Below are 25,202 nucleotides of genomic sequence, written 5' to 3'. Positions count from 1 at the left end.
AGTGGCTCTACAGGGTATTTCCAATAGTGCACCCATTCCCCCCAAGATTTCTCAGATGAAAACAGGGACATCCTATTCCATAATAATACAGGGTGATTCATAATGAAGTATACAGTTTTCATTTATAGCGAATGGAAACTGTATACTTCATTATGAATCACTATATATATATATATATATATATCCATACTCTCCAACATTTCTCTGATGAAAATAGGGGCATATTAAAAGCAGGACATTCTGTAATCAAATCAGAAACCAGGATGGCGTCTGCAAATCCAAAACTGTCCCTGGAAAATAGGGTCACTTGGAGGGTCTGTCCGCTTGTAGAAATCTGTTTGGCAGATCGTGACTATCTGCCTGTCTAAAGGTCTGTCTTGTGCATCTACCCTTCCATCATGTGGAAGGAGATTCTTAAGCATGTGCAGAAAATAGGGGGTGGGGGCTGACAACAACCCCCACCAAAGCTACCACTTAAAAATGATTTGAAAATCCAAGATAAGGGGTGTTTAATGCAACATGGAATCTGTGTACAGAAATATCTGACCTGTGCACTTGTACAGGAATTCACATATAATGTGTAAGCCTTGTTCAGATGTTACACTGAACACTGGCACAAGCTCTCTCTACACATGTGCAAGGGAACACTTGTTGATTTGTGTAGCTCAACTGTTGTGTTCACAGTCTATACACCAATTGAATATTACATGAAACTGAACTAGTGAGCAGTGATTTATGTACATAGATTATATACTCATTTAATGTAATGTGTGAACCCTCCTAACAGTTGGCTGTACAGATGAATAAGTGTGCATGCATTCAAACTTGTACGTGTGTAGAGACAACTTGTACCTGTGTTCAGTTTAACATGAACAACTGTCCAGATATCTCACCCCAAGTATTGGAGATAGATGAATCAGCCCATTTCTATTTGGGGTTAGTTTCACATGTACTCAATCATAGATCTGTTCCAATGCATTTTTGTAGGGTTTTAAAATTCACATTTAAATTGTACACACTTTCCCCTAACGTATGCCTTCAGTATACACAATATACTTTGTATGCCTTTCCCCCATTAAATACATGGGGTTGCATCCAACTAAGTTCTGCACAGAGTAGACCCACAAAAACTATTGGATCCAACTTAATCATGCCAATTAATTTCAGTAGCACTTGGTTGGATACGACCCATATTTTATACACATTTTAAAAATCAAAGCTTAATTGCACTTGAGTAATCCAGTTGAAAGATGTGTTCTAATTAGCATGCAAGTCTGTGACCAGCAAATTAGGTAGGTTGGCTTTAAAATGTGGACTGAACTTAGATATACAATACTCTGATAGGGGAGGCCTGTGATCTGTCATCTGGGCAGCCCAGAACCTCCATACACATTTCTCAGGTTTATGTCCCCGAAAGGTCACTTTGGTGCTACTAATACACTGGTTTGACTTCACCCCAAGAGTTGCACTCCATTGTTGCTTGAGACAGATGGATGCCAACAAAACTCCTTAGTGTCAGGCTCACAGATTCACAATGGAAAGCTATTTGGACTGAGTTACGCTTAGAGTCCACCTCTGTGAATATACGCAAAGCAGATTTAAAACTATTTCATAGGTGGCATTTCTGCCACCTCTCCTTTGTGTTGGAGAAGCTGTCCTATGAAAGGCAGCCTGTATCATTTATGGTGATCCTGCGAAAAAGCTTTTAATTTCTGGAGAGCAGTTTTTGCTACTGTAAGCAAGATTATGTAACAGTCTGTGGTATCTGACTCCACTCTAGCACTCTTCTATATCTTCAGAGAGGGAATGCGTGACTTCATAAAGATTTGGTTCTAAAACTGTTGCTGGCTGCTAAGCTCAAAGTAGCCTCCAACTGGAAAGATCCCATAAATCTCTCCATAAACGCATGGCATGCTAGGATCTGGTAATTAGTTTTAGATGAAAAGCCGACTCAGCGATTTAGAGAAACTTGGGGTGAAATTAAAACTGACAAATTTGCATCAATATGGTTTCAGTCACTAATATATGCAAACACAAAAGACAAAAACTTTCACTCACCTGTCTCCCAATTTTCTTTTTGGCACGATCCTTTTACCCCAAACCAATAACTGCAATAGCACATGCCTTTCAACAGTCAGATCTCTATGTATTTCCTGATTTGGCATATTCTTCCTTAACTGTTTTACATTTGTTCTATTACATTGTTATTTTTTGAAAAATTCAATAAAAATCCATTTTAAAAATGTGGGCAGAACAAATTCCTCCACAATTCCAACCAGGAACAGAGCCGATTTTTCTAGTTGCTACTAAATCACTTTTGGGAACATGATAAAGATGCTTTAAAAAATGTCCAGAAACATTGTGCTAGAGATGCAGCTTTTCTAGTTCCATAGTTGGATGGGACCCCAAAGAATCATCTAGTCCAACCCCTGCACTTGAAAGGAGTGGCAAAGATCAGCAGCTTACCTAATGGGCAGCTAGAATTAAGAAGTTTTAACCTTGATTCAATAATAAAATCATGTAAAGGTAAAGGGACCCCTGACCATTAGATACAGTCGTGGCCGACTCTGGGGTTGGGGTGCTCATCTCGCTCTATAGGCCGAGGGAGCTGGCGTACAGCTTCCGGGTCATGTGGCCAGCATGACTAAGCCGCTTCTGGCAAACCAGAGCAGCCCACGGAAACGCTGTTTACCTTCCTGTCGGAGCGGTACCTATTTATCTACTTGCACTATGACGTGCTTTCGTTCTGCTAGGTTGGCAGGAGCAGGGACCGAGCAATGGGAGCTCACCCTGTCGTGGGGATTCGAACTGCCGACCTTCTGATCGGCAAGTCCTAGGCTCTGTGGTTTAACCCACAGCGCCACCCGCATCCCCAATAAAATCATATAGCATCCAGCAAAATGCACTATAATTGCTACAATGGACACAAAAATATAAAGTGGTCCACCAAGACCCTAAACAATTTTCAAGTGGTTTATGTGGAGGGAGGGAGGACACTGAGCTGGGGCATTCCATGTTGCCTCAGCGTTATAGTTTCCAAACTGTGCTGTAAGGAACTTGGACTTTCTTTGGAATATTAGCTGTGGTAGGGCTGTAGCTGCTGGAGCCCACAGAGTGCCCAGAGCTGCTCCTCTGCCTTGTTTGTGGACAATTTTTTTTATGACCACCCAAAAAATGTTCTTTGATTAAAAGCTCAACAACTTTTGTTGAGCCACTGATCAGATCTTCACTTCATGAAATATGGCAACCCGACTTCTCATTCCCAGCCTGTTATGCGAATCTATAGGTTCTTCTTTGCCCCTTGTTTTCATTTACTAGCCTCTCACCCTGGTGTTCATTTGTCAATGGTTCTTCTTTTGCCGTCTCAGAAGATGATACAGGAAAAAAGAGGGGGATATTTTGTGGGAAGGCACATTTGTAAAGAAAAGAAAAGACCAAAACCCTGCAGAGCTACCCTAATATTATTCTGAAAAAGCCACTTTTAATAGCAAACATTGTTTGCATTTTCATTACCCTTGCCCAAACCAGCCATGTCCCATAGCAACACAGCCACAACTCCCGACGTACACCCAGCTCAGTTGCTCTGGTTTCCTTTCCATGCTACACTGCATAAGATTGCAGCGCATACCTAAGAAAACTCAAAGCTGCCTTATGTTGAGTCAGAGAGGGGTCTTCCCCAGTCCTGCTGAGAGTCTTTAACGAGAGACTGAAACTGTGACCTTCAGCTGGCAAAATTACATGATATTTATTTAAATATTTATTAGAAAATATAAGCAAGGTGGTGTGCAACTAGGAATGCAAGACGGAATTGTTTTGCATTCTGCCCTGCGTTCATCTCATTCATGTCATGTATATAAAAATAAATTTTGATGATATGCGAAGGAGCAGAGTAGCTTACAGCTAGGGAGCTAAGTAACTCTTCTAGGTGATTGATAGCTTCTTTGTAAAGACTATACATACAATGCCCAGACTCTTTATATTCAGAAGAACTTTACTTTCATAAACATATAACTGATAATAATATATTTACATTCAAACATGGGTACGTTCTCACTTGAATTGTAGATGGAAGACTTCTTCCTTAGACTTATAAATAAAAACTGTGGTGATACTTGCACCAGAGTTTTACCTCACTCAGGCCTTACAGCTTCTTATAAGAGGTTTTTACTTTCGCCTCAGCAGTATTTTCTCTGTTCCTTACAGAGAGCTACTGCACAGGTTTTTCCCAATTAATGTTTAGGGATCTTCCTCTGTATGTTTCACTTCAGACAGATCACACTGACACAACACTGCCCTCAGCAGTATCCAGAGAAGCCTCTCAGCAGCCATTCTCTCCCCCCCCCCCCTCCACACACAGAGAGAGGGCAGAGAGCAATTAAAAACAACAGTTACTGGAATAACAGTCACAACAGAATGAAATGCCTCTCTCATGTAACTCACAGTCAGATGAGAGCTACTACCAGAGGGGGGCGGATCCATGTTCACATAAGTAAACATTCCCATTTTAGGAAATTAAATAATTATCCTTAACAATTCATAGAATTTTTGAGTTGGAAGGGACCCCAAGGGTCATCTAGCTGAACCCCCTGCACTGCAGGGATCATAATTAATCATCTTAAAAACCCACAGTGAAGCTCTTACTGTCATAAAGTTCTTCATAATGCTTAATAGGAATCTCCTTTCTTGTCACTTGAATCTGTTGATTTGGGTCCTACCTTCTGGAGCAGGAGAAAACAAGGCTTGCTCCATCTTCCATGTCACAGCCCTTCAGTCGTTTGAAGATGGCTATCTTATTGCCTCTCAGTTTTCTATTCTCCAGGTTACTCAACACTGTTTCCTTTCGACTGCAATTCATCTAATGTCAAAAAAGAATGTCAGTCACTTTGCTGCCTGCTGTGACAAATTTAGGTCACTTACATGATTAAATATGTAAGTTATGTAAATTACATTGTCATTATGCTATTCCATCCTATAATTACAATGCAAAGGAAACACAATGCACATGGGAGGGGGGCTGCAATCAATTACGTATCATTTGCAAAGTGAAAGCAAAAGTGAGTACCAATGGTATACACTGGCTTGATTTCCATTCTGGAAATGGGAGGAATAACCAAAAAAAGAAGGGAATTTCCACTTTTTGTTTGGAATTATCCACCATCCCCATGTGCATCATAAAACACACAATGCAACAATAACATAAATGGACAAAAAAATATCAACAACTGCCTGGGCAGTATAATTTTTAACAGGTGTCAAAAAGAAGGCAGAGTGACTCCTGCCCAACTTCTGTTGAAGGTGAGAGCAGTTCGATCTTCAAACGGATGATCTCAGAAGGTCATGGACGCTCCTTCACTGGTTGGTTTTAAATAATGGTTGGATGGGCATTTTCCAGGGGTTCTTTAGTTGAGTTTGCCCTCAACCAGCCAACATCTACCTGCCTACTCACTTGCATACAATCTATGGGTGGAGACTGGCTGTCAGCCTCCTGAGTCTCAGTATTGACTTTGCAGAACTTATCAGAGGGAAAGATGGAGACAAAATAAGAATTAGTTCTCGCTGCATATCATTGGCTCCAGCTCTGCCAATCATTTGCTCTGGTTCCTCCTACTGTTAGCCTCCCTTCCTTCCGCCCCACCAAGTCCCAGTGGGCATGAGCCTCCATTGTCTTTAACTCTTTCTTGATAAACTTAGTTTATCCTTAAGCAGGAAACAGTGGACTTTCTGGCCCATGCAACACATTAGATTACCCAGAAAAGCAAGCTTTGGACCACAGGGTGAGTGAGGAGCATCAGTTTAACTTTGGGAGTCAGGAATGGTCTGAAAAGTGTCCCCACCACTCTCAACAAACCCACACCTGCCTACTTTTTCTTACAGCTAGTCCTACCTGCCAGCTTCCTCCTGCTTAGACTCAGTGTTGCACTTTAGGAACTAAGGAAGAGAAAGGTGTAGACAAGGCTAGAATTGTCTTCACCTATCATTGTATTTGGTTCCTCCTACCATAGAGGAACTCAAGCACCACCTAGTATTGGCCCCCTGCCTAATGCTGTACCGGTTCCAAAGTGACCATGGAAAGTCCACTCACAACTGTTTTATATGGAGCTGCTGTTTTTTGTGTGGGAAAGGTGGGTCTTGAATGCACTCTCTATTGGAGGGGATTATTTAGGGCCATTGTCAATTGCAATAACTCTTTTGCTCATAGGCCATAAGCTTCCCTGTGCGACCCTTGAGGCCACTTTACTGGTGTTAGCAATTATGCAGGTTGAATCTTTGCTTTGTTTACATTGACATTTTGAATTATTTAAGGGTCTTGTGGAAGAATGTGATAGGGAAGAAGGAAGGGAGGGAAATTGAGAGGCTAAGTTATACCACACACACACACACACACACACCACATACATATATACACATGCACACACACACACAAACAAACCACAATGGGTTCAAAGTCATCCGAGGAAATCTCTACCGAACTTGGGAAAGTGTTTGGGTGGATCCTCCTCGACTTTATCCAATTGCATGGAACATGGGAATACTTAACCCAAATCTGTCTCTTTTAATTATTTTCCTCTGGACAGATAAAAGCTTTCTATAGGTTCCTGTAGAATATTTGCGCTTTCAAGCGTTCCGCCGTGACTTTGATACTAAGCGATTAAAGCATGTGAGGAGAAAGAACACAGCCCCAACCTTTAACTCCTTGTTCATGGGCCTCTGACTGCCGCTTTGATTGTTGACCTAAATTCCCCTTTCATAACTAAGTCCTGTCACCTTTGGTTGTATTTTTCCAGCAAAGTGGGCAGTGACAACTTTCCAAAGTTATGGGGATAGTCCATCCCCCACTCTAACTTTTTCTTCCCAAGAATGCCTCCCCACTAATCTCGCCTCTCCACAACGCTCTTTGTATTTCCATCACCGCCCCTCCTTTGGTTCACTCTTAAAGGGTGATCTCCTAGCACAGTAACAAAACCAATAACTTGATGAAAAGTTTTATCAAAGATGAGGATTGCACCTGAAGGTGAAACAACAACAACAACAACAAAAATTTTATTATTTATACCCTGTCCATCTGGCTGGGTTGCCCCAGCCATTCTGGGTGGCTTCCAACACATATAAAAACATAATAAAACATCAAACATTAAAAACTTCCTTATACAGTACTGCCTTCAGATGTCTTCTAAAAGTTGTGTAGTTCTTTATTTCTTTGACATCTGATGGGAGGGCAGTCCACAGGGAAGGCGCCAGTGCCTAGAAGGCCCTCTGCCTGGTTCCCTGTAACCTCACTTCTCACAGTGAGGGAACCACCAGAACGCCCTCTGAGTTGGACCTCAGTGTCCAGACTGAACAGTGGGGGTGGAGATGCCATTTAGGGCTTCAACAGTTAGCATCAACAATTTGAACTGTGCTCAGAAAAGTACTGAGAGCCAGTGTAGATCCTTTAAGACCACTGTTATATGATCCCGGCATCTGCTCCCAGTCACCAGTCTAGCTGCCACATTCTGGATTAGTTATAGTTTCCGAATCACCTTCAAAGGTAGCCCCACATAAAGTGCATTGCAGTAGTCCAAGCAGGAGATAACTAGAGCATGTACTACACTGATGAGACAGTGCGCGGGCAAGTATGGTCCCAGCTAGCATACCAGATGGAGATAGTAGGCAGCCGCCCTGGACACAGAATTAACTTGCACCTCCATGGACAACTGTGAGTTCACAATACCTCCATGCTGCGCACCTGGTCTTTCAGATGTGCAGTTACCCCATTCAGGACCAGGGAGACCCCCATACTCACCTACCCCCTGTCCCTCAGAAACTGTACTTCTGTTTTCTCAGGATTCAACCTCAATCCGTTGACCATCCTCTACCCTCCAAGTGCCTCCAGACACTCACACAAGATCTTCACCGCCTTCTGGTTCTGATTTAAAAGGTAGAGCTGGGTATCATCCACATAATGTTGAACACCCAGTCCAAACCCCCTGATGATCTCTCCCAGCGGCTTTATATAGATGTTGAAAAGCAGGGGGGAGAAGACGGAACCCCGGGGCACCCCACAAGTGAGAGCCCAGGGGTCTGAACACTCATCCCTCAACACCACTTTCTGGACACGGCCCAGGAGTAAGGTGTGGAACCATTGCATAACAGTGCCCCCAGCTCCCAACCCCCCAGATGGTCCAGAAGGGTACCATGGCTGATGGTATCAAAAGTCACTGAGAGATCCAGCAGAACCAGGAAATAACTTTCAACTCAGTCCCTAGCCCACCAGAGATCTACAACCAGTGCAACCAAGACAATTTCAGTCCCATGGTAGGTCCTGAATCCTGACTGGAAGGTATCCAAATAGTCCACATCCTCAGGACATGGCTGGAATTTTTCAGCAACCACCTGTCCAATTACTTTGCTCAACCCCAGTAATAGATTATTTGAGACTGGGCAATAATTGGCCATAATGGCCAGGTCTAAAGATTTTTTTAAAGCAGTTTAATAACTGCTTCTTTAAGGGGGTCCAGGAAGACTCGCTTACAGAGGGAAGCATTCACCACCCCAGAGAGCACATTGCCCAGCCCAACTTGGCTCACTTTTATGAGTCAGAATGGACAAGGATCAAGCAGACAGGTGGTCAGTTTCACTCATCCAAGCAGCCTATCCACATCCTCCGAGGTAACAGGTTAATACTGATCCCACACAACTTGACTAGACAGAGCTGTGGCACTCTCCTGCCCTAGCCCTACCATACCTCTTTCCAAATTTGATCGATTTTATCTGCAAAAAACTTTGCAAGGAGATCTTTGAGTCCTTACCAGAACCTGATGGCAAAGGTGGTTCTGTTAGACTATGAACCACCTGAAAGAGTCTCCTGGTACTGTTTTCCACAGATGCCATAGAGGCAGTTTTTCGCCCTTGCTATAGCCACTTGGTAAACTTGACATTGAGCTCTATCCCATGTTCGGTCTGATTTGGAATGGGTTTTTCACCACTGGTGCTCTAGCCATAACAGTGATTGTTTCATCACCCTCAGCTCCAGGGGAAACCACCCTCAGCTCCAGGGGCCATCTGAGCTCCATGCAATCAGAGAGGATGCTTCAGAGCCAGATAGTTGATATCCCTGGTCAATGCCGCATTCCAACGGGCTTCCAGGAAATCAGCTGAGAGGCCATCAACATGGGATAATGTATCCCCTACCATTTGGACCATTCAAATTAGTCCCAACTCCCTGCAGAGGGGAAGGGTTGCACAGAAGTCTAGTTGCACCAGGAAGTGATCTGACCATGGCACTTCTTTTGTTCCACTGGAACTTAGTGTCAGACCACCCATGTGCACAGAGGTAAACACCATGTCTAAGGCATGTCCACAGCTATGAGTAGGGCCAGGTTTATTCAGGGACAGCCCCATGCAGGCCATGCTTTTCACAAAGTCCCGAGCAGCCCCTTGTAAGGTTGTGTTGGCATCAATGTTAAAATCACCTAGGACCACCAGACTAGGTGTCTCTAGGAGAACATCCACCACGACCTGAAGCAGCTCGGGCAGGTAATCCTTGATGCAGATGAAAGTTCGGTACACCAGTGGGAATCCTGTACTGCCCCTAAAAGAAAGTTATACTAAGTACATGATCTAATAACATCAAAAAGAACCCATATATTTAGCTCAATTTATCTGTTTTAATATGTGTAGAAAACATATACATCATTATTCACAGAATGGTCTAACATATATATTTAAATTTTAAGTAGGGGGTGGGTTACATATAAATAACTGATGTCTCAGGATATAATTTTTTGATTTAAAAAAATCGTTAAACACCACAAGCAACAAATAAAACCACACAAAGTTTTTTTCAGTTACAAGCATGTACAAAGCAAAACATAGTGCAGAAGCAAGAAAAGTATTCATCAATGTGATATTGTAAACACTCCGCTCTCATGCATGTGAAGGTTCTTATCACAGGAATCCTGTGCCTCATGCTTTACTCCTCTTACGGGGACCTCGGGGCCTCTCTGCACAGGGGTTTGAGAGACTGGGGGTGGAGAGTTTGCTGTCCCTTATTTATGAAGGAATAGAACAGAAACCAAGCCTCCTTAGACCTATCCCTTTTTGAGACTCCCCTTATAACTCTCTTTCTCTCCAGAAAGTAATCTGAGAGAGTTGTGTCCCAAATATAATTAATCCAGGTCTCCATTTGAGGCTCTGATTTGGCTTTCCAGTGACAAACAACAGCCAGTTGCACTGCTGCTAACAACAACAAAAACTAAGTCCCTGTGTTTAATTCTTGAGTTTGGGTCACTTTCCAGCCATAATAGAGCTAAGGATAGGTTAGACATCAATTCCTGGCCTGTGATGGAAGAGATACAGTTTCAGTGTGAATCACTTATATGATTAATAAATGGCCACCAGACAGTTTCAAAATCCTCAAGAGCAGCTTTACCTGTTTGTACCTTTAAATGATGTGCTAATTCCCACCCTACCCTCAATAAACGCTTTTTGCACCATGCCTCTCAAGTCAGATTATGTGCATCCTTCCGGTTGTGGGTGCTAACCAAAAATGCAATGATGAATCAGAGCCTTTGTGTGTAAATAACATGTTTGATCAGAAAATATGGAAAGAGGACACAACCCGGGAGTGGGACCTCAATCTCTGAAATAATACCAATTTCTCCTTGCCAAAGGTGTAGAGGAGGGGGCCATGGCCCAGGGTGCACATTTTGGGGGGGGGGCAATCAGGTGCCCCCATGACAGGCACGGAGCTCTGGCAGCTGAGGCGTGGCAGCAGACAGGTTGGTTTAGTGGTCAGGTGGATGGAGGCAGCGGGCAGAGAGCTTGTTGGAGGTGGGCTCTGTTCACCCACCATATGAGCTTTGCACACACACCCTTGGCATTCGCCCCTACCCCAGCTGTCCAGTCCACTGGGGGGGGGGTGCAACACTTGCCCCATCCTGGGTTCCAGCAACCCATGCTATGCCACTGCTCCTTGGACCAGTTTCCAGAATTTCTGCTTCTTTAAGGTGGCTCCAATCCACCTTTTCAGCAGCCAAGACTGCTGCTGCTGCTGCAGCAAGAAGCATGTCGGGGTGCAGCTGCTGTCACAGGGCCTAATGAGGGGCCTCTTGAGGCTCAGGAGCTTAAATAAGCACAGGGGAAGCAATTAAATGGAATGTGAAAAGTGGCTTCGTGGAGTGTGAAAGAGGAGCAGACGGGCTGTAGCTCAGCAGCAGAGAATTTGGCTTGCATGCAGAAAGTCCCAAATTCAATTCCCTGGCATCTCAAGGCAAGGCTAGGAGAGCCTCTGCATGAAAACCTGGATGAAAAACCCCACCCACTGCAGTAAAGTGGGGCCACGCTGCGCTGCCAGCCTGGGCATGCACTGGGGAGCCTGGCTGGCCAACTGCTTTGAAGGGTGCGTTCACAGTGCCCAGCAAGCCCAGCACTGCTTTGTGAGATTTGCAAAAGCAGTGAGGGGCTGGCAGGCGAGATGCCTGTTGCGTCCTTCTCAAGCCACCCTCCAGTGGCCACATCCAGTGCTAGATTACCAAATAGGCAGAGTAGATACCGTCCTATGGGCCCCACATCTTTTAGGGGCCCTGCAAGAACAGGTCAAAATAATGGTGATTTGATCTTGAAAGAAAACAACAAAAATGTATTAGAGATAATTTTTGAGGTGTGTGTGTGAGATTTCAATTGCCTAGGAGCCCCACAGGGTTTAATCTCACACTGGCCACGTTATCCCTAAATCCCTCATATCTCTCATTGAGATCCCTGGAGGTAGTCCTGGCACTAAGAAATCATAGCGCTGGAAGGGACCCAATTATGGCTCTGATAGAACTTACGAAACTATGATTGTACTGCCTGGAAAGGACATGTGGAGCTGGGGGACCTGATCCTGTACCTAGCACTAAGCCTCAATAGATAGCGAGTAGCCGCACTTGTCTGGTCCTCCATTGCAGTTTGGTTTTGAGCTTATTCTCCCTTAGAGCCCATGGACCACAGAGCATATAATGCACCACTGCTACAGAGCAGCCCCTCTGCCCTGCTTTACAGAGGTCTACCTAGTATATGAAGGGCTCTCCGGTCAATATAAAGGACACTAAGAAGGGAGAGAGCAATGCAGGGTGGGGGGTGTTCATCATTGAATTTCCTCAACAGTTAGCACCTGGGCAACTGACTTGAGTGAGCAAGCCAGGCAGCTGATTGCAGTTTTTCATCTAGTCCAACCCCGCTGCAATGCAGGAACCATGGACTTTTGTGGTGGTTTTTTGTTTTGTTGGTTTGGTGATATGTTAAAAAGGTAAAGGTAAAGGTACCCCTGCCCGTACGGGCCAGTCTTGACAGACTCTAGGGTTGTGCGCTCATCTCACTCTAGAGGCCGGGAGCCAGCGCTGTCTGCAGACACTTCCGGGTCACGTGGCCAGCGTGACGAAGCTGCTCTGGCGAACCAGCACCAGAGCAGCACACGGAACGCAGTTTACCTTCCCGCCGGAGCGGTACCTATTTATCTACTTGCACTTAAGGGTGTTTTCGAACTGCTAGGTGGGCAGGAGCTGGGACCGAACGACGGGAGCTCAGCCCGCCGTGGGGATTCGAACCGCCGACCATGCGATCGGCAAGTCCTAGGCGCTGAGGTTTTACCCACAGCGCCACCCGCGTCCCTCTTTTCAACATTTTGGTGATATGTTATGTTACCCTAAAAGTACATTGGGAAATGCCCCTGAGTGGTAAGAATGGAAGCAGTGGGCTCAGGTCTCCTTCCTGGTATGCCCCTTTTATACTTCTCTACCCACCCCAGGGTTGAACATGACTGGGGATGATGAGATCTCTTCTTCCCCCTCCTCTTTCTTACCTCCCCCGCTTTATGTTGCACATTTTTTGTTATCTAGTGTGGAAAACAAATTATGAGATCAATACCAGCACCCCAAATGCACACACAAACCCACACACCACCACCACCACTGGGTTGATTTTGGGCTAATTTTGGCCCTTTGAAACTGGAAATTAAAAACCACAAAATTCTTCTAGAACATAATCCAAAGGATCTACAAGTTGTGAAGCTGGTGGAAAAGAAATTCAATTCAGTTCACATGCAAAGGCAAACCTACCTCATTCATACTTTCTGGAACAATACATGAACCACAATGCGGCCAGCCTTTGAAATTTGCACTGCTCTGAATTTTGGAATGCAGTTTTCCAGCCCAGCAATGTGTACAAAAATGCATATGCTAGATTAAAGTGTGCTGTGCATACACATTCATACAGCAACATATAAACATAAAAACAACAACATAAAAATGTCTAATAAGTTTGGGGAAATTGCCTATTAAGATAAATTTGGACTAAAATGCTGATAAATTTCCATGAGGATTTTTTTTTTTTTTAATGGCAAACTAATGTGGAAATGTAAAGAACAGAACTTAAGTCTGTAAGGAAAGATGGAGTCTGAGAGAAACTGAAATTGTCAGCGAGAAGGCAACTGGTGTATGTCGAACCCTGCAGTTTTTTCATTTTTGTAGCTTCAGTAACCTTCCCATGCCTGATACACACTATGAGTTATATTCAGTGTCAGTTCTACTCAGAGGAGACCCACAGAAAGTAATGTACATTACTAACTTAGGGCCATTCATTTAAAGTAGTCTTCTCTGAGTCAAAATTAATTCAACTCTATCGAAATTAATGGGTTGTATACTGCCAAGTTCAACTCAGAGTATAACAATTTAAATGAGTGCACCTAAGTTAGCAATGTCCATCAGTGTCAGTGATCTACTCTGAGTAGGACTAAATTGGATACAGCCCATCAGTTTCAGTGGGCTGTATCCAACTACTCAGAGTAGACCCATTAAAAATAATGGAACTAAGTTAGCCTTGTTCATTATTTGCAGTGGGTGTACTCCGAGTCGGATACAGTGGATTGGATAACATTTTGGAATATATGCAGGTATGCATTTTTAAAAAAGTAATAAAATAGCAATCCAAAGAGTCTACCCCAGGAGTCAACAAACATTTTCAGCAGGGGGCCAGTCCACTGTCCCTCAGACCTTGTGGGGGGCTGGACTATATTTTGAAGGGGGTGGGTGAATGATGCAAGAGCACCACCAGCCCCGGTGGCTGCTTACCTGTGTCTTGCGAGCAGCAGGGGCTGGCAGCGGCAGCAGAGGGATGATGAGCAGTGCGCAAAAGGGCTCTGGAGAGGGGCTGCTTAAAATGGCAGCCACTCGAGCGCTGCTGCTGCTGGCACCGACAAAGCCCAGCCCCCTTCCTCCTCTAGGCAGGGCAGGGAGAAGCCCAGAGGAGGGAGGGAGCAGGCGCTGCCACCACTGCCGCCGTGTGAGGGAGAGGGAAAGAACGTGCACGCTGGCAATCCACGCGACAATTCCCAGACTATCCATGGGCCCGATCCAGAAGGCAATTGGGCCTGATCCGGCCCATGGACCTTAGTTTGCCTATCCATGATCTGCTACTTTGAATAGGACCAGTATTGGATACAAGCCTTAGCTTTAATTCAGATACCAGGACAAAGCCGCTTATCTGTCTCCCCTCCCCTCCTTGCACCATACTGATGACCAGCAGTCACAGTGTTCAGCTCCAATCTGGTCTTGAGTTGTGATTTAGCTTTGTTGTTTGTTAAAGTGTATGCACTTGACAGAGTAATAAGTACACTACCTAGCTGGCACCTCCCTTGCAAAGGCAAGAAGGGAAGGGACAAGAAAGAGCCCCTAGCAAAAATAACACTTCACAGAGCTGGTCTGGGAATGGGGGGGGGGGAGGGAGGAATTACTCTTCTGATAACCTTTGCTCAGCTGATGGTCTCCGAGTCCACAATTGTTGATAGAGAGGGATTGAGTGATTATGCTGAGAACACAAAGGGGCAGTGGGCTTCAGTTAAGGGAAGGATAGGGTGCAGAGGTGAGGGCTTAGTTGAGGGTGGGAGAGGGGTGGAAGAAGGAGAGCATGAGCCAGTTTAAGAAGAACCCTGCAGGATTAATCCAAAGACCCATCTAATCCAGTATCCTGTTCTCACAGTGGCCAACTCAGTCTCCTATGAAAAGCCTGCACCAGGACCTGAATGCAATCACCCTTTCTTTGCTTTTGTTCCCCATTCAACTGTTATTCAGAAGGACATTGACTCTGATTCTGGAGGTTAGATACAGTCATAATGGCTTGTAGCTGCCAAGAGACATAGCCATTAATTTGTAAATGTGGCACTAGTCTACCTTACACTGCCTTTTGAAGCAGAGAATCTGTCTGTCTGGTGGGGAGAATGAAGGGTAAGCTGTGCACTTTCAGTTTGTATCTATGCACATGGGTTTGCATAGGATATCCATAGAGTTGCCATATTTCAAAAAGTGAAAATCCAGACATTTAAGAAATTTCCACCCGGACACTTCATCTGACTGCCATATTCCGGCTATGTCCAGGAAATTCTGGACATATGACAACCCTAATATCCATGTCTTGTGGCTTTCTAGCAGATGTGTGCATTGATATTTTGATTTGCTTGCCAGGCATTATCTGGAGCCAACAACTCCATCCACTTCCCTCTCATTCATTTGTACACTAGGAACTTAGGAACCCCTCTTATACTGAGTCACACCATTGGTTCAATTAGCTTCGTATTGTCTATACTGACTGGCAGAGACTTTCCAGGATTTCAAGCAAGGAGCACCTCCCAGTCTTACCTGGGGATGCTAGGGATTGAAACTGGGACTTTGACATGCTCTAACCCCTGAACCACAGTCCCTTCTCTCTTGCATTTGGTTGCTCTGTAGCTGGTATTCATTGACATGCTTCTTCTGATACTAGAGGTAATATATGACTATTATAACTAGAAGGCCACTAAGAGTTTTATCCTCCGTGAGTTTGCCTAATATGGTTTTGAAATTTGGGTGGATTGGTGCAGAAATCCCATCTACCTTGAGTTGGTGTGCCCTCTGTAAGACATTTACACCAATTCCTTCCAAAATTGTACTGCACCAGCTGTTTATTGTGAAAAGACCCCAGATTTTCTTTCTGTTGCTATCTGATTACTTCTGATGCAATGTGGTTTCATCTGTTAAAGGAACTTAGATAAGCATACTTCTGTGGTACAGCCTTTTTTTTTAAGGTTTAGCAACCATGGACTGTTCCTTCTCAATCCGCCCCCCCTCCATGAACTCAGGGGATTTTAATTTTGTGTGGGTGCTAAGAATTAACAAATGCATGTGTTTTGTGAGGATTTGGTCCAAACTAGTGACGTCAAGCTTACAGTTCATGTGAAGTTAATGAGATTTCTTACTGTAATTTCACCACTAAGCAATTGCAAAGGATTTCTGGCCCCTAGACAAAGAATTGGGTGTCCCATTTACGTCATATGCCTCTAGAAGTTCTTGACCTTTTGCTGCAATATTGAAATGATTTCTCCCATTTATGGTCACGTGTTCACAAAAGGGTTCAGTGCTCCTTGTCTTCATGCCAACCGGTTTATTGTGAAAATTGCTGTCTTTTGTAGATCGATGTAAATTTTGTAAATTTTGTGCTGTCATCACTCATATTTACTTCTGTTTATCTCTCTCCTCTCTCTCTCTTTTTGTGGGGGGCACTTAGGACTATATGACAAATGTTCTTACACCACCCGTGACCGAGGATGGGTCCTGGGGATTAACACCATCAGTGACCAGGGGAATAGAGAACCCCGCTTTTTCTTTTCCTTGAAGACGGACCGTGCCCGGAAGGTTACCACCATCACAGATCATCGTAACTACCTCGCAAACCAGTGGGTTCACCTAGCTGTCACTTACGATGGACGCCTGATGAAACTCTATGTGAACGGTGCTCAAGTGGCTACCAGTGGGGAGCAGGTAGGGAACATCTTTAGCCCTTTGACCTTGAAATGCAAAGTTCTCATGCTTGGTGGGAATGCCCTGAATCAGAATTACCGAGGCTACGTAGAACATTTCAGCCTTTGGAGAACAGCCCGGTGTCAGAAGGAGATTCTGTCTGACATGGCCATGGTGACTCATGAAGCAGATGCTCCTCTACCTCAGCTCGTTTTTCAGGAGACTTTACTGAATGTGAAAAGCATCTGGTCTCCGATGAAAGACAGCCCTAGTCTTCCTCAGATCGAATTCACTTCCCACCCTGGCTACCTGCTGGATACAAGTCTTGATCCTCCACTATGTGGGCAAACTGTGTGTGACAACAAAGAGGTCATTGCCAGCTACAACAAGCTCCCAAACTTCCGTCACAAAAAGGTAGTCCGCTACCGAGTGGTGAATATCTATGATGACCACCATCACAACCCAACTGTTAGCCGTGAACAGATAGAATTTCAACACCAGCAACTGAATGATGCCTTCAGCCCTTACAACATCACATGGGAACTGGAGGTGCTGGAAGTAAAGAACTCTTCCCTCCGGCATCGCCTGATCCTGGCCAACTGTGAAATTAGCAAGATTGGAGATGACAGTTGTGACCCTGAGTGCAACCATACCTTAACCGGGTACGATGGAGGGGACTGCCGGCACATGCGACACTCGTCATTCAACAAGAAGAAGCAGAATGGTGTGTGCGACATGGATTGTAACTTTGAGAGGTACAGCTTTGATGGTGGGGATTGCTGTAACCCAGAGATAACTGATGTCACCAAGACATGCTTTGATCCAGACTCTCCTCACAGGTAGGCACACTGCTGAGCATATAAGGTCCTTCTAATCATACCAGGCCTGCCTATGTTCCCCTCATTCATATTCCCCTCACCCCAACACCTCTTCCCATGCCCACAACAATTCATATTGATTTAATGATTCTCTTTTAAACTGACTCATAATGAATCAAGTTTTAGAATGCACAAGGAAATGCATTTTGTGTTCCTAGCTCTCATTATCAGTCCGTTTAGTTGGGTTGGGTTGGGGTGATGAGCAGCTCAGAGGGCTGTTTTGCACACACTTGAAAACTTCCTTAAAGTTTCTTGGGAACTGGTGTACAAACCTGACATCTTCATGTGCCCATGATGGGGCCCTTAGAGTGGAGGAGATATATCTTGGCACAAATTAGAAGGGGCTTGGAGGGGGGGGCACAGATCTAAGGAGGTTTGGTTGAGGCAAGCCTGGGTTTATAATGAGTTTAAAAACTGAGGGTGAATTGTAGGTTTTGCCTTAGGACATGTATATAAATTTATTTCCCTGTACAGTCATATCTTGGGTTAAAGTCGCTTCAGGTTGAGCGTTTTCAGGTTACGCTCCGCGGCGACCCAGAAGTAACGGAACGCATTACTTCCGGGTTTCGTCGCTCACACATGCGCAGATGCTCAAAATGACATCATGTGCAGAAGCAGCAAGTTGCGACCCCCGCATGCGCAGACGCTGGTTTGTTCTACTCAGGATGCAAATGAGGCTCTGGAACGGATCCCATTTGCATCCAGAGGTACCACTGTATTTGTGTGGGATTTTGTATGACTTGTATAAGTGGGGTCAGCTGCTCTAGAAGCAGTTCTTTTTGACAGGGGCCATGGTGGACACTGCCAGAGGTGGTTCTGGGATGGGAGCAGTCAAGCGGTGTGGTCCTCTCTGTCTTGCCTCTCTCAGCCCAGTGGAAGTGCTGCTGATATAGGCAGGTTGGGGAAGGGAGGAAGCGTTCAGTAATGAGTCCCAGCTGAGGCTATGGGGTGGGCCTCACCATCTCACCTCTTTCTGATACAGCTGGCTGGAAAGCCACTTATTTGCAGGGGAGGCCTCTAATTGAGAGCGGTGCTTAATCAAGAAAACATGATGGTTTTTCTGCCTAGATTTAGAACCAGCAGGGTTTTGAAAAATATCTCCATCCTTGAGTTAAGAGTCACTTGGCGCTGTTTTATTTCACCTGCTCTCTAATACACACCCTTGTGCCTTGGCTAGAGGTATTCAATGAATATTATCTTCTTTGTGGACAGAACAGAATCGCTCCCCAGGGTGAGGGGATGTGTAACTTTTTATGAGTGTTTTATGCCAGCCATAAACTCAAACAGAATGTTAAAACATAAGCCATACAAAAGCTTTGACGAGCTTTCTCTTGCTCAGGAACAATCTCTCGGAAGAGTCATGTGAAGAGGGAGATTTGTATGAGGAGATGAATATGGAAAGGCTGTTTGTTTTCTTTGCAAGGCTTTGTCTTTAGCAATAACTGTCAGTTGGAAGTACACATGTATTTATTAGCCGATGTGAGCTTTAGCACAGCCTTGTAAATAAAGTCTTCAGAGAAGTTACTAGCCTGCAAAATGTTTTACTGGCCTGTGGAGGGCTGGAAGAGGATGGACAACGGGGGCTCTCCATTCATCTTCCAACTGTCTGCTGCCTTTCTTTTGCTGAGGACAGGAAAGGGGGAGAATTTGTTCCCTGATTGGCTTTTGTGCTGGACCCAAAGCAGTGATGGAGCAACCCATCTTTCCTCTGCCTTTTCACTTTCCATGTAGACCATGCAATTAACAAAAAAACAGAAGAAGAGCCTGCTGGATTAGAGCAAATAGCCCATCAAGTCCAGCATCCTGCAAACAGGGTCCAAGCAAAAAAGAACTCTCCCCTCCTGTGGTTTCCAGTAACTGGTATCCAGATATTGTTGGAAGCCCAGGGTCCTATGAGACCCAGCCAGCATGGCCAATTGTCACTGATGATGGGAGTTGGAGTCCATTAACCTCTGGAGGGCTGCAACTTCAGGATGGAGTGGGGGAAAGAAACTGAAATTGACAGAAATGCTCATTCCTAATTGTAGTAGACCTGCAAAATAAAAAGAAAAAAAAGAAAAGAAAAAAGTCTTGCAGGGCTTGCATGTACCCTACAGTTGGCATGATAAAATTTGGGCAAATTGTAAACTGAATCAAACTGTAACATGCAAGTTTAATGGGTTCTGATTTCCTCAGTGTGAACTTTTACCTCCTCTTTGATAGGTAAGTGGCATTTCCATCCCCCTTCTCAAGTTGGCAATTGTTTATGTTGTATGAGGAAGCTACAACCTGGGGACTGAATTGCAGCCCCCCAGGCTTCTCTACCTGGTCTTTGGGAACTCTCCCCAGGCCACCCACCTCACTGCCCCTGCTTTCCACCCTCCTTGAGTGTTTTTGCCTGGCTGGAATGTGTCCTCAAACTCTAATAATGTCTGGATGGTGGGTAGAGAGGGGTTTATACAGAAATTAGGCGACTGTACAAAGTGATGGTTTACATTCATTGTTCTGCCCACCCCTGGAATGTGACCCTTGCAAGGTCGCTCAGATGGAATGTGCCTCTCATGCTAAAGATAGGTTCCTCTGTTGTTTTGTTTTGATTCTGAGCCAGGAAGGTGCTTTACATCATGATGTCAGTCTTCAAGTCCGCCTTTCCCCATTTGCAGCTGTTAGCTTGAGCAGCCTGTGATTTTCGGCTACTAAGCAAGTGCTTGTGTTTTTTAATAGCCACACAAGGCAGCTATTAATAGATGGAGTTTACCAAAATATAGAACTGCCTAACACAGAAAAGGGAAACCTGAGGGATTAATGCCAGGAAAAATTCCATGCTGAATTCCTACCAAAAGATGTAGTAAAAATTAACTGCACAGAGGAAAGGGTGGAACCCGTTACTTGGACACTGATATGATTATTACTTTTTTAGTTGTTCTTTCACCCTCCCCCCCCCCCCACTGCATGTTAATGGTTTTGTTCAGCCCTAATCGGTGAGTCAGCTCCTTTTTAGAATAAAAATAAGGAAATGGTTGACAAAGAACCTGCTACAAAAATAGACTTTGGACAATTCAAGAGGTTTGTGAGGCAGCAAAAGGATTGTCCTAGAGAAATTGCAGGATCTCCTTCTGCAAGGAGTGTTCAGATTTAGGATTTTGTCCATAGTGAGGTGGCAGGGGGGAGGTCCCAATCTTTTAGCCAAGTAGAGCCAACTACCTTGCAAGATGGTCTGTTCCACTGCTTTGCCATTAGGAAGATCCTCTGAACATTTAGCTAAAGTCTGCTTCTGTGAAGCTCATGCCCACTGGTACTAACTACTATTGCCCTCTGAAGCGACAGAACAGTCTTATCCATTTTCTCCACGAACACCCTTCAGATATACAGTGGATGCTCGGGTTGCGAACGTGATACGTGCGGGATGCACGTTTGCACCCACAGCGTTTGCAACCCGTGTCTGCACGTTTGTGCATGCGCGGGTTGTGATTTGGCGCTTTTGCACATGTGCAAAGCACGATTTAGTGCTTCTGCACATGTGCAACTGCCGAAACCCGGAAGTAACCCGTTCCAGTACTTCTGGGTTTCAGTGGTCCGTAACCCAAAAAAACGCAACATGAAGCGGCTGTAAGCTGAGGTATGACTGTATAGATAATCTCTCTATTGGACTACTGTATTGCACTCTATGTAGGGCTTCCCTTGGAAGTTGCAGCTGAAGTGAAATGCTGTGATCAGGTTATTGAGTGGAACAGCTGGATGTGCACAAATTATACCTCTGCTGCACTGACCGCCAAACAGCCACTAGATCATGCTCAAAAGTGCACTGTTAACAGATAATCCAGGCAATCTGAAAGACCTCTTTCCCCTGCACAGACCTATTAAGTCACTTAGATCACCTGGGGAAATTCTGCTCATGGCATTGCACCCTACAGAAGATCATAGGACAGTGACTATAGAATGGGTATCTTTTGCTATTGTCCCTGTACTGTGGAATGCCCTTCCCTCTGTCGTTTACAACCATTTACAAACAGATACCTTGTAAAGATTAATATTTTTGCCCAGGCTTTCACTGGTTCCTAAGATTGGACCCTGAGTTCATGCCCTCCAACATTTCTCTAATGAAAATAGGGACATCCTATTCAATGATGATGATGGTGATTTTATTATTTATACCCTGTCAATCTGACTGGGTTTAACCAGCCACTCTGGGCGGCTTCCAACATATATAAAAACATAATAAAATATTAAACATTTTAAAAACTTCCCTGCACATGGCTGTTTTCAGGTGTTACTTATCTTCTTGACTCAGGGGTCGCATAATTCCATACCCTCCAACAATTCTCCAATGAAAATAGGGACATCCTAAGGAAAAGTGGGACATTCTAGGACCAAATCAGAAACTGGAATGGCTTCTGTAAATCTGTGACTGTCCCTAAAAAATAGGGACCATTGGAAGGTGTGTGAATTGTGTGTATGAATCCCCTGAGTCTCTCTCTTATTTGCTTTTATTTTTGTATGCTCTTTTAATGACTTTAGGCTATAGTTTTGTTTTAATGGATATTGTTTTTATATTGCACATAGTGTGCACCACTTAGAGGTTTATAACACAACAACAACACACAAAGTGGTTTAGAACTGCTTTTAAACAAACAAACAAACAAAGGCAGCCATGAAAGCTGAGATAAAAATGCCTGTGCTCCAATCCTGGAATTAATTTGATAAATGGTCCTAGTGCAGAACAAGAATTTTGAAGGAGTGGAATTCACTGGAGAGGAAACACATGAGATGATCAAGGCACAGAATGAGAGAAACCCTCTTCTGCCGGTCCTCAAGTTCCAAAAGTATATAGAATGAGATGAGAGGGTAACTCTTAAAATAAGCCAAGCATTTACATTTGCAATCAAAATTATTCCACCCCATTGCAAATCAAGTTTATTCTCAAAATTTACAGGTTTTCTGCTGTTTGAAAGGAGCAAATCCAACCAAAGCAATGAAAATAGCTCCACACAATGGATGCTTCAAGTGGTTTCCTCAAATTCAGTTGTAAATGCAACTTATAGTAAGACTGGAAAAGCCTGGCGAAGTGGCATTTTCAACTGAATTTCACCTGATTTGCAACAGGGGCTGAATAATTTCAAATGCATCTATATTCCTTGCACCAAGATCCCCCTGGCTGTGTTCCTTTTGCACAATGAGGTTAAAGCAGAAGCAGGGTTTAGCATCTATGATATTGTCATTTATGTGACACTGATCACAACCAGCCAGAGTGTTTGGGAAAGAACTTGTTTTGCTGTAAAGGTCATAACTGGAGAGAGAAGCCTTTTGCACTGCATGCAGAAGTATCCAGGTTTAGTTGCTGGCATCTTCAGGAGGGTTGCTAGCCACCATGGCTTAGTTCTGCCTTCACTGTTGGAGATTGTATGCCTCTGAATCACCAGCTGCTGGGAATTGCCAGTTACAAGTGGGGAGAGCACTCACGTCCTGTTTGTAGGATTCCCATAGGATGTGGGGTGAGATATGCCATTGACAAGATGCAGCAGGGTTCTTCTCATGCTCTTATGACACCCTAGAGAGCTAGAGTATGTAGTAACATAGAACACAGGGAGCTGTAGTTCAGCAGCCTCTGGGGGGACATCAGGTCGGGGAAGGCTGAATAAACATGTGTTCATCACTCACAGACAACAGCACCATTTGTCATGGTCTATGTGTCACATCACTTGGACACAATAGTCTGGGTTGACACAGGAAGATGCCTTATATTAAGTCAAACCAATGTACCATTTAGCTCAATATTGTCTACACTGACTGGCAGTGGCTTTCCATGATTTCAGGCAGCAGTCTATCTGAACCTTATATGGAGGTGTGAAGGACTGAATGTTTGGCCTTCTGCATACAGAGCAGATGCTCTACCCCTCAGCTACAGCCTACTCCACAACAAAGTTGTTGTAAGGTTTTATTCTTTGTGACTTTTCAGTACCACTCATCCAACAAATCCTTAGGTGGTTTTCAAAACATTAAAATTCAGTGAAAGAAAAAATACATCCACAAATAAATTAAAACTATATGAATGCAATAATTACTACCACCAACATAAAATCAGAAGAAATAATTATTACACCAACACAAGAAACATCAAATCTACATAAAACCAGCAGCAGGAAAAGCTCTAAGTGCTGGAGAACTGAAATGCACTAAAAATTACAATTAAGACTCATGCCTAGCCCTACACAATGCCAAGGGATGAATCAAACATCTTACAGGTTGAGTCCCCCTGAATCCAGTGCTGGGGATCCCTTTGAAGGGCCCTCCAGGTTGGTACCTGGTGATGAAAACTTGGAACCATCAGTTCTCAAAAGCATTGGTGCCAAAATCTTCAGGTTCAGGTTGAAGAACAACAGACACTGTATGCATCTATGGACCCAGAGTTGCTGGTCTGTTCAGAATTAAGCAATCCCTTATACTTCACTGCCAGCAGCTATGGCTTGGATGTACTTTTGAAGGGAAGCATCTATAAGGTCACCCTCCAGAGCCTCCAGGTACTGAAAACCACACAGGTCTCTGGCTCTTAATTGTACTGCCTTACCTAACTTTGTCTCTGGATTATGTTTCAACCTAGACCAATTGTCCGCACTTGAATTTGGCTTGTTTCAACTGGGCTGCATATGCAACCCTGCCTGCATCGGTGAGTTATAATGGTGAAGGGTTGTATCTTCTGTAATTGAGTCCCTAGCCCCTGCAGGCATCCATTGGAGCACCACAAAGACCTTGGAGTACAAGGTTCTCCCCTGGCACCCAAAGGATCACAATATCATACCCTCCAACATGTCCAGGCCCAAAACTGGGATGTGCTGCTGGGTGAGACATGTTACCCGCCCAGGACTACGGAGCCCCAAAGCATGCGTTTTTGCACTCTGCAATCTTGTGGAAGTTCATGATCTCACACGCACATGCTCTTGTGCTTTTTTAGGTGCCATACTCTCATATGAGAGCACAAAAATGGGATGTCCCTTTTTAATTGGCACAGTTGAGGGGTATTTACTAGATACATCTTGTCATAGTGTCAAAATCAACATCGTGACATAATATATTAAAATGTAGCTTATTCAGTTGACCACCAAGTCCAGTATGCACAAAATACAAATCCTATTTTGTCAGTGCCGTAATACATTCATTTCTAATTTCTTCATCTTCTCTTGTATTTTTCTGTCTGACGTATTCCTTAGAAGAGTGACATGAAATAATCTTCTAAGTATCTAATGAAGATGATAAAGTTGGTAGACAAAAGAAACTGGCACTGGTAGATGCTGGCACAGGTCTGTTTCAACATCTACCAGTGCCAGTTTCTTTTGTCTCTATCATCTTCATTAGACACTTAGAAGATTATTACACTATGAGAAGCTGTATCTAATTTTTGAGAAGTAGTTTCTAGTAAATAACTCTGCAGTTGTTATCATATAGCCTGTTACGTTCACGTGTTTTTTCAATTGGATTTGCGTAATATGGACATTCTGGTGGTTTTGTTTTTACAGTTGAGGGGTATGCAATATAAGCAGTAGACCTCCTCTCCCCTCAACTG

General features: G+C 44.2%; 1 protein-coding gene across 1 annotated transcript in view; it reads left to right on the top strand.

Annotated features, from left to right (window-relative positions):
* The window catches only part of PAPPA (pappalysin 1), a 234,811-nt gene that overhangs the window by 14,696 nt on the left and 194,913 nt on the right, over positions 1-25,202 (top strand). The window contains exon 2 of the mRNA XM_080990779.1: positions 16,555-17,626. Coding sequence (XP_080846905.1) covers positions 16,555-17,626 — 1,072 coding nt within the window. The remainder of the gene's footprint in view (positions 1-16,554; positions 17,627-25,202) is intronic.

Source organism: Podarcis pityusensis, assembly GCF_964106645.2.
Source record: "Podarcis pityusensis genome assembly, chromosome: Z".
NCBI classification, from domain to species: Eukaryota; Metazoa; Chordata; class Lepidosauria; order Squamata; family Lacertidae; genus Podarcis; species Podarcis pityusensis.
Note: the sequence above shows the minus strand (reverse complement) of the source record. Positions and strands in the feature narration are given on the sequence as shown.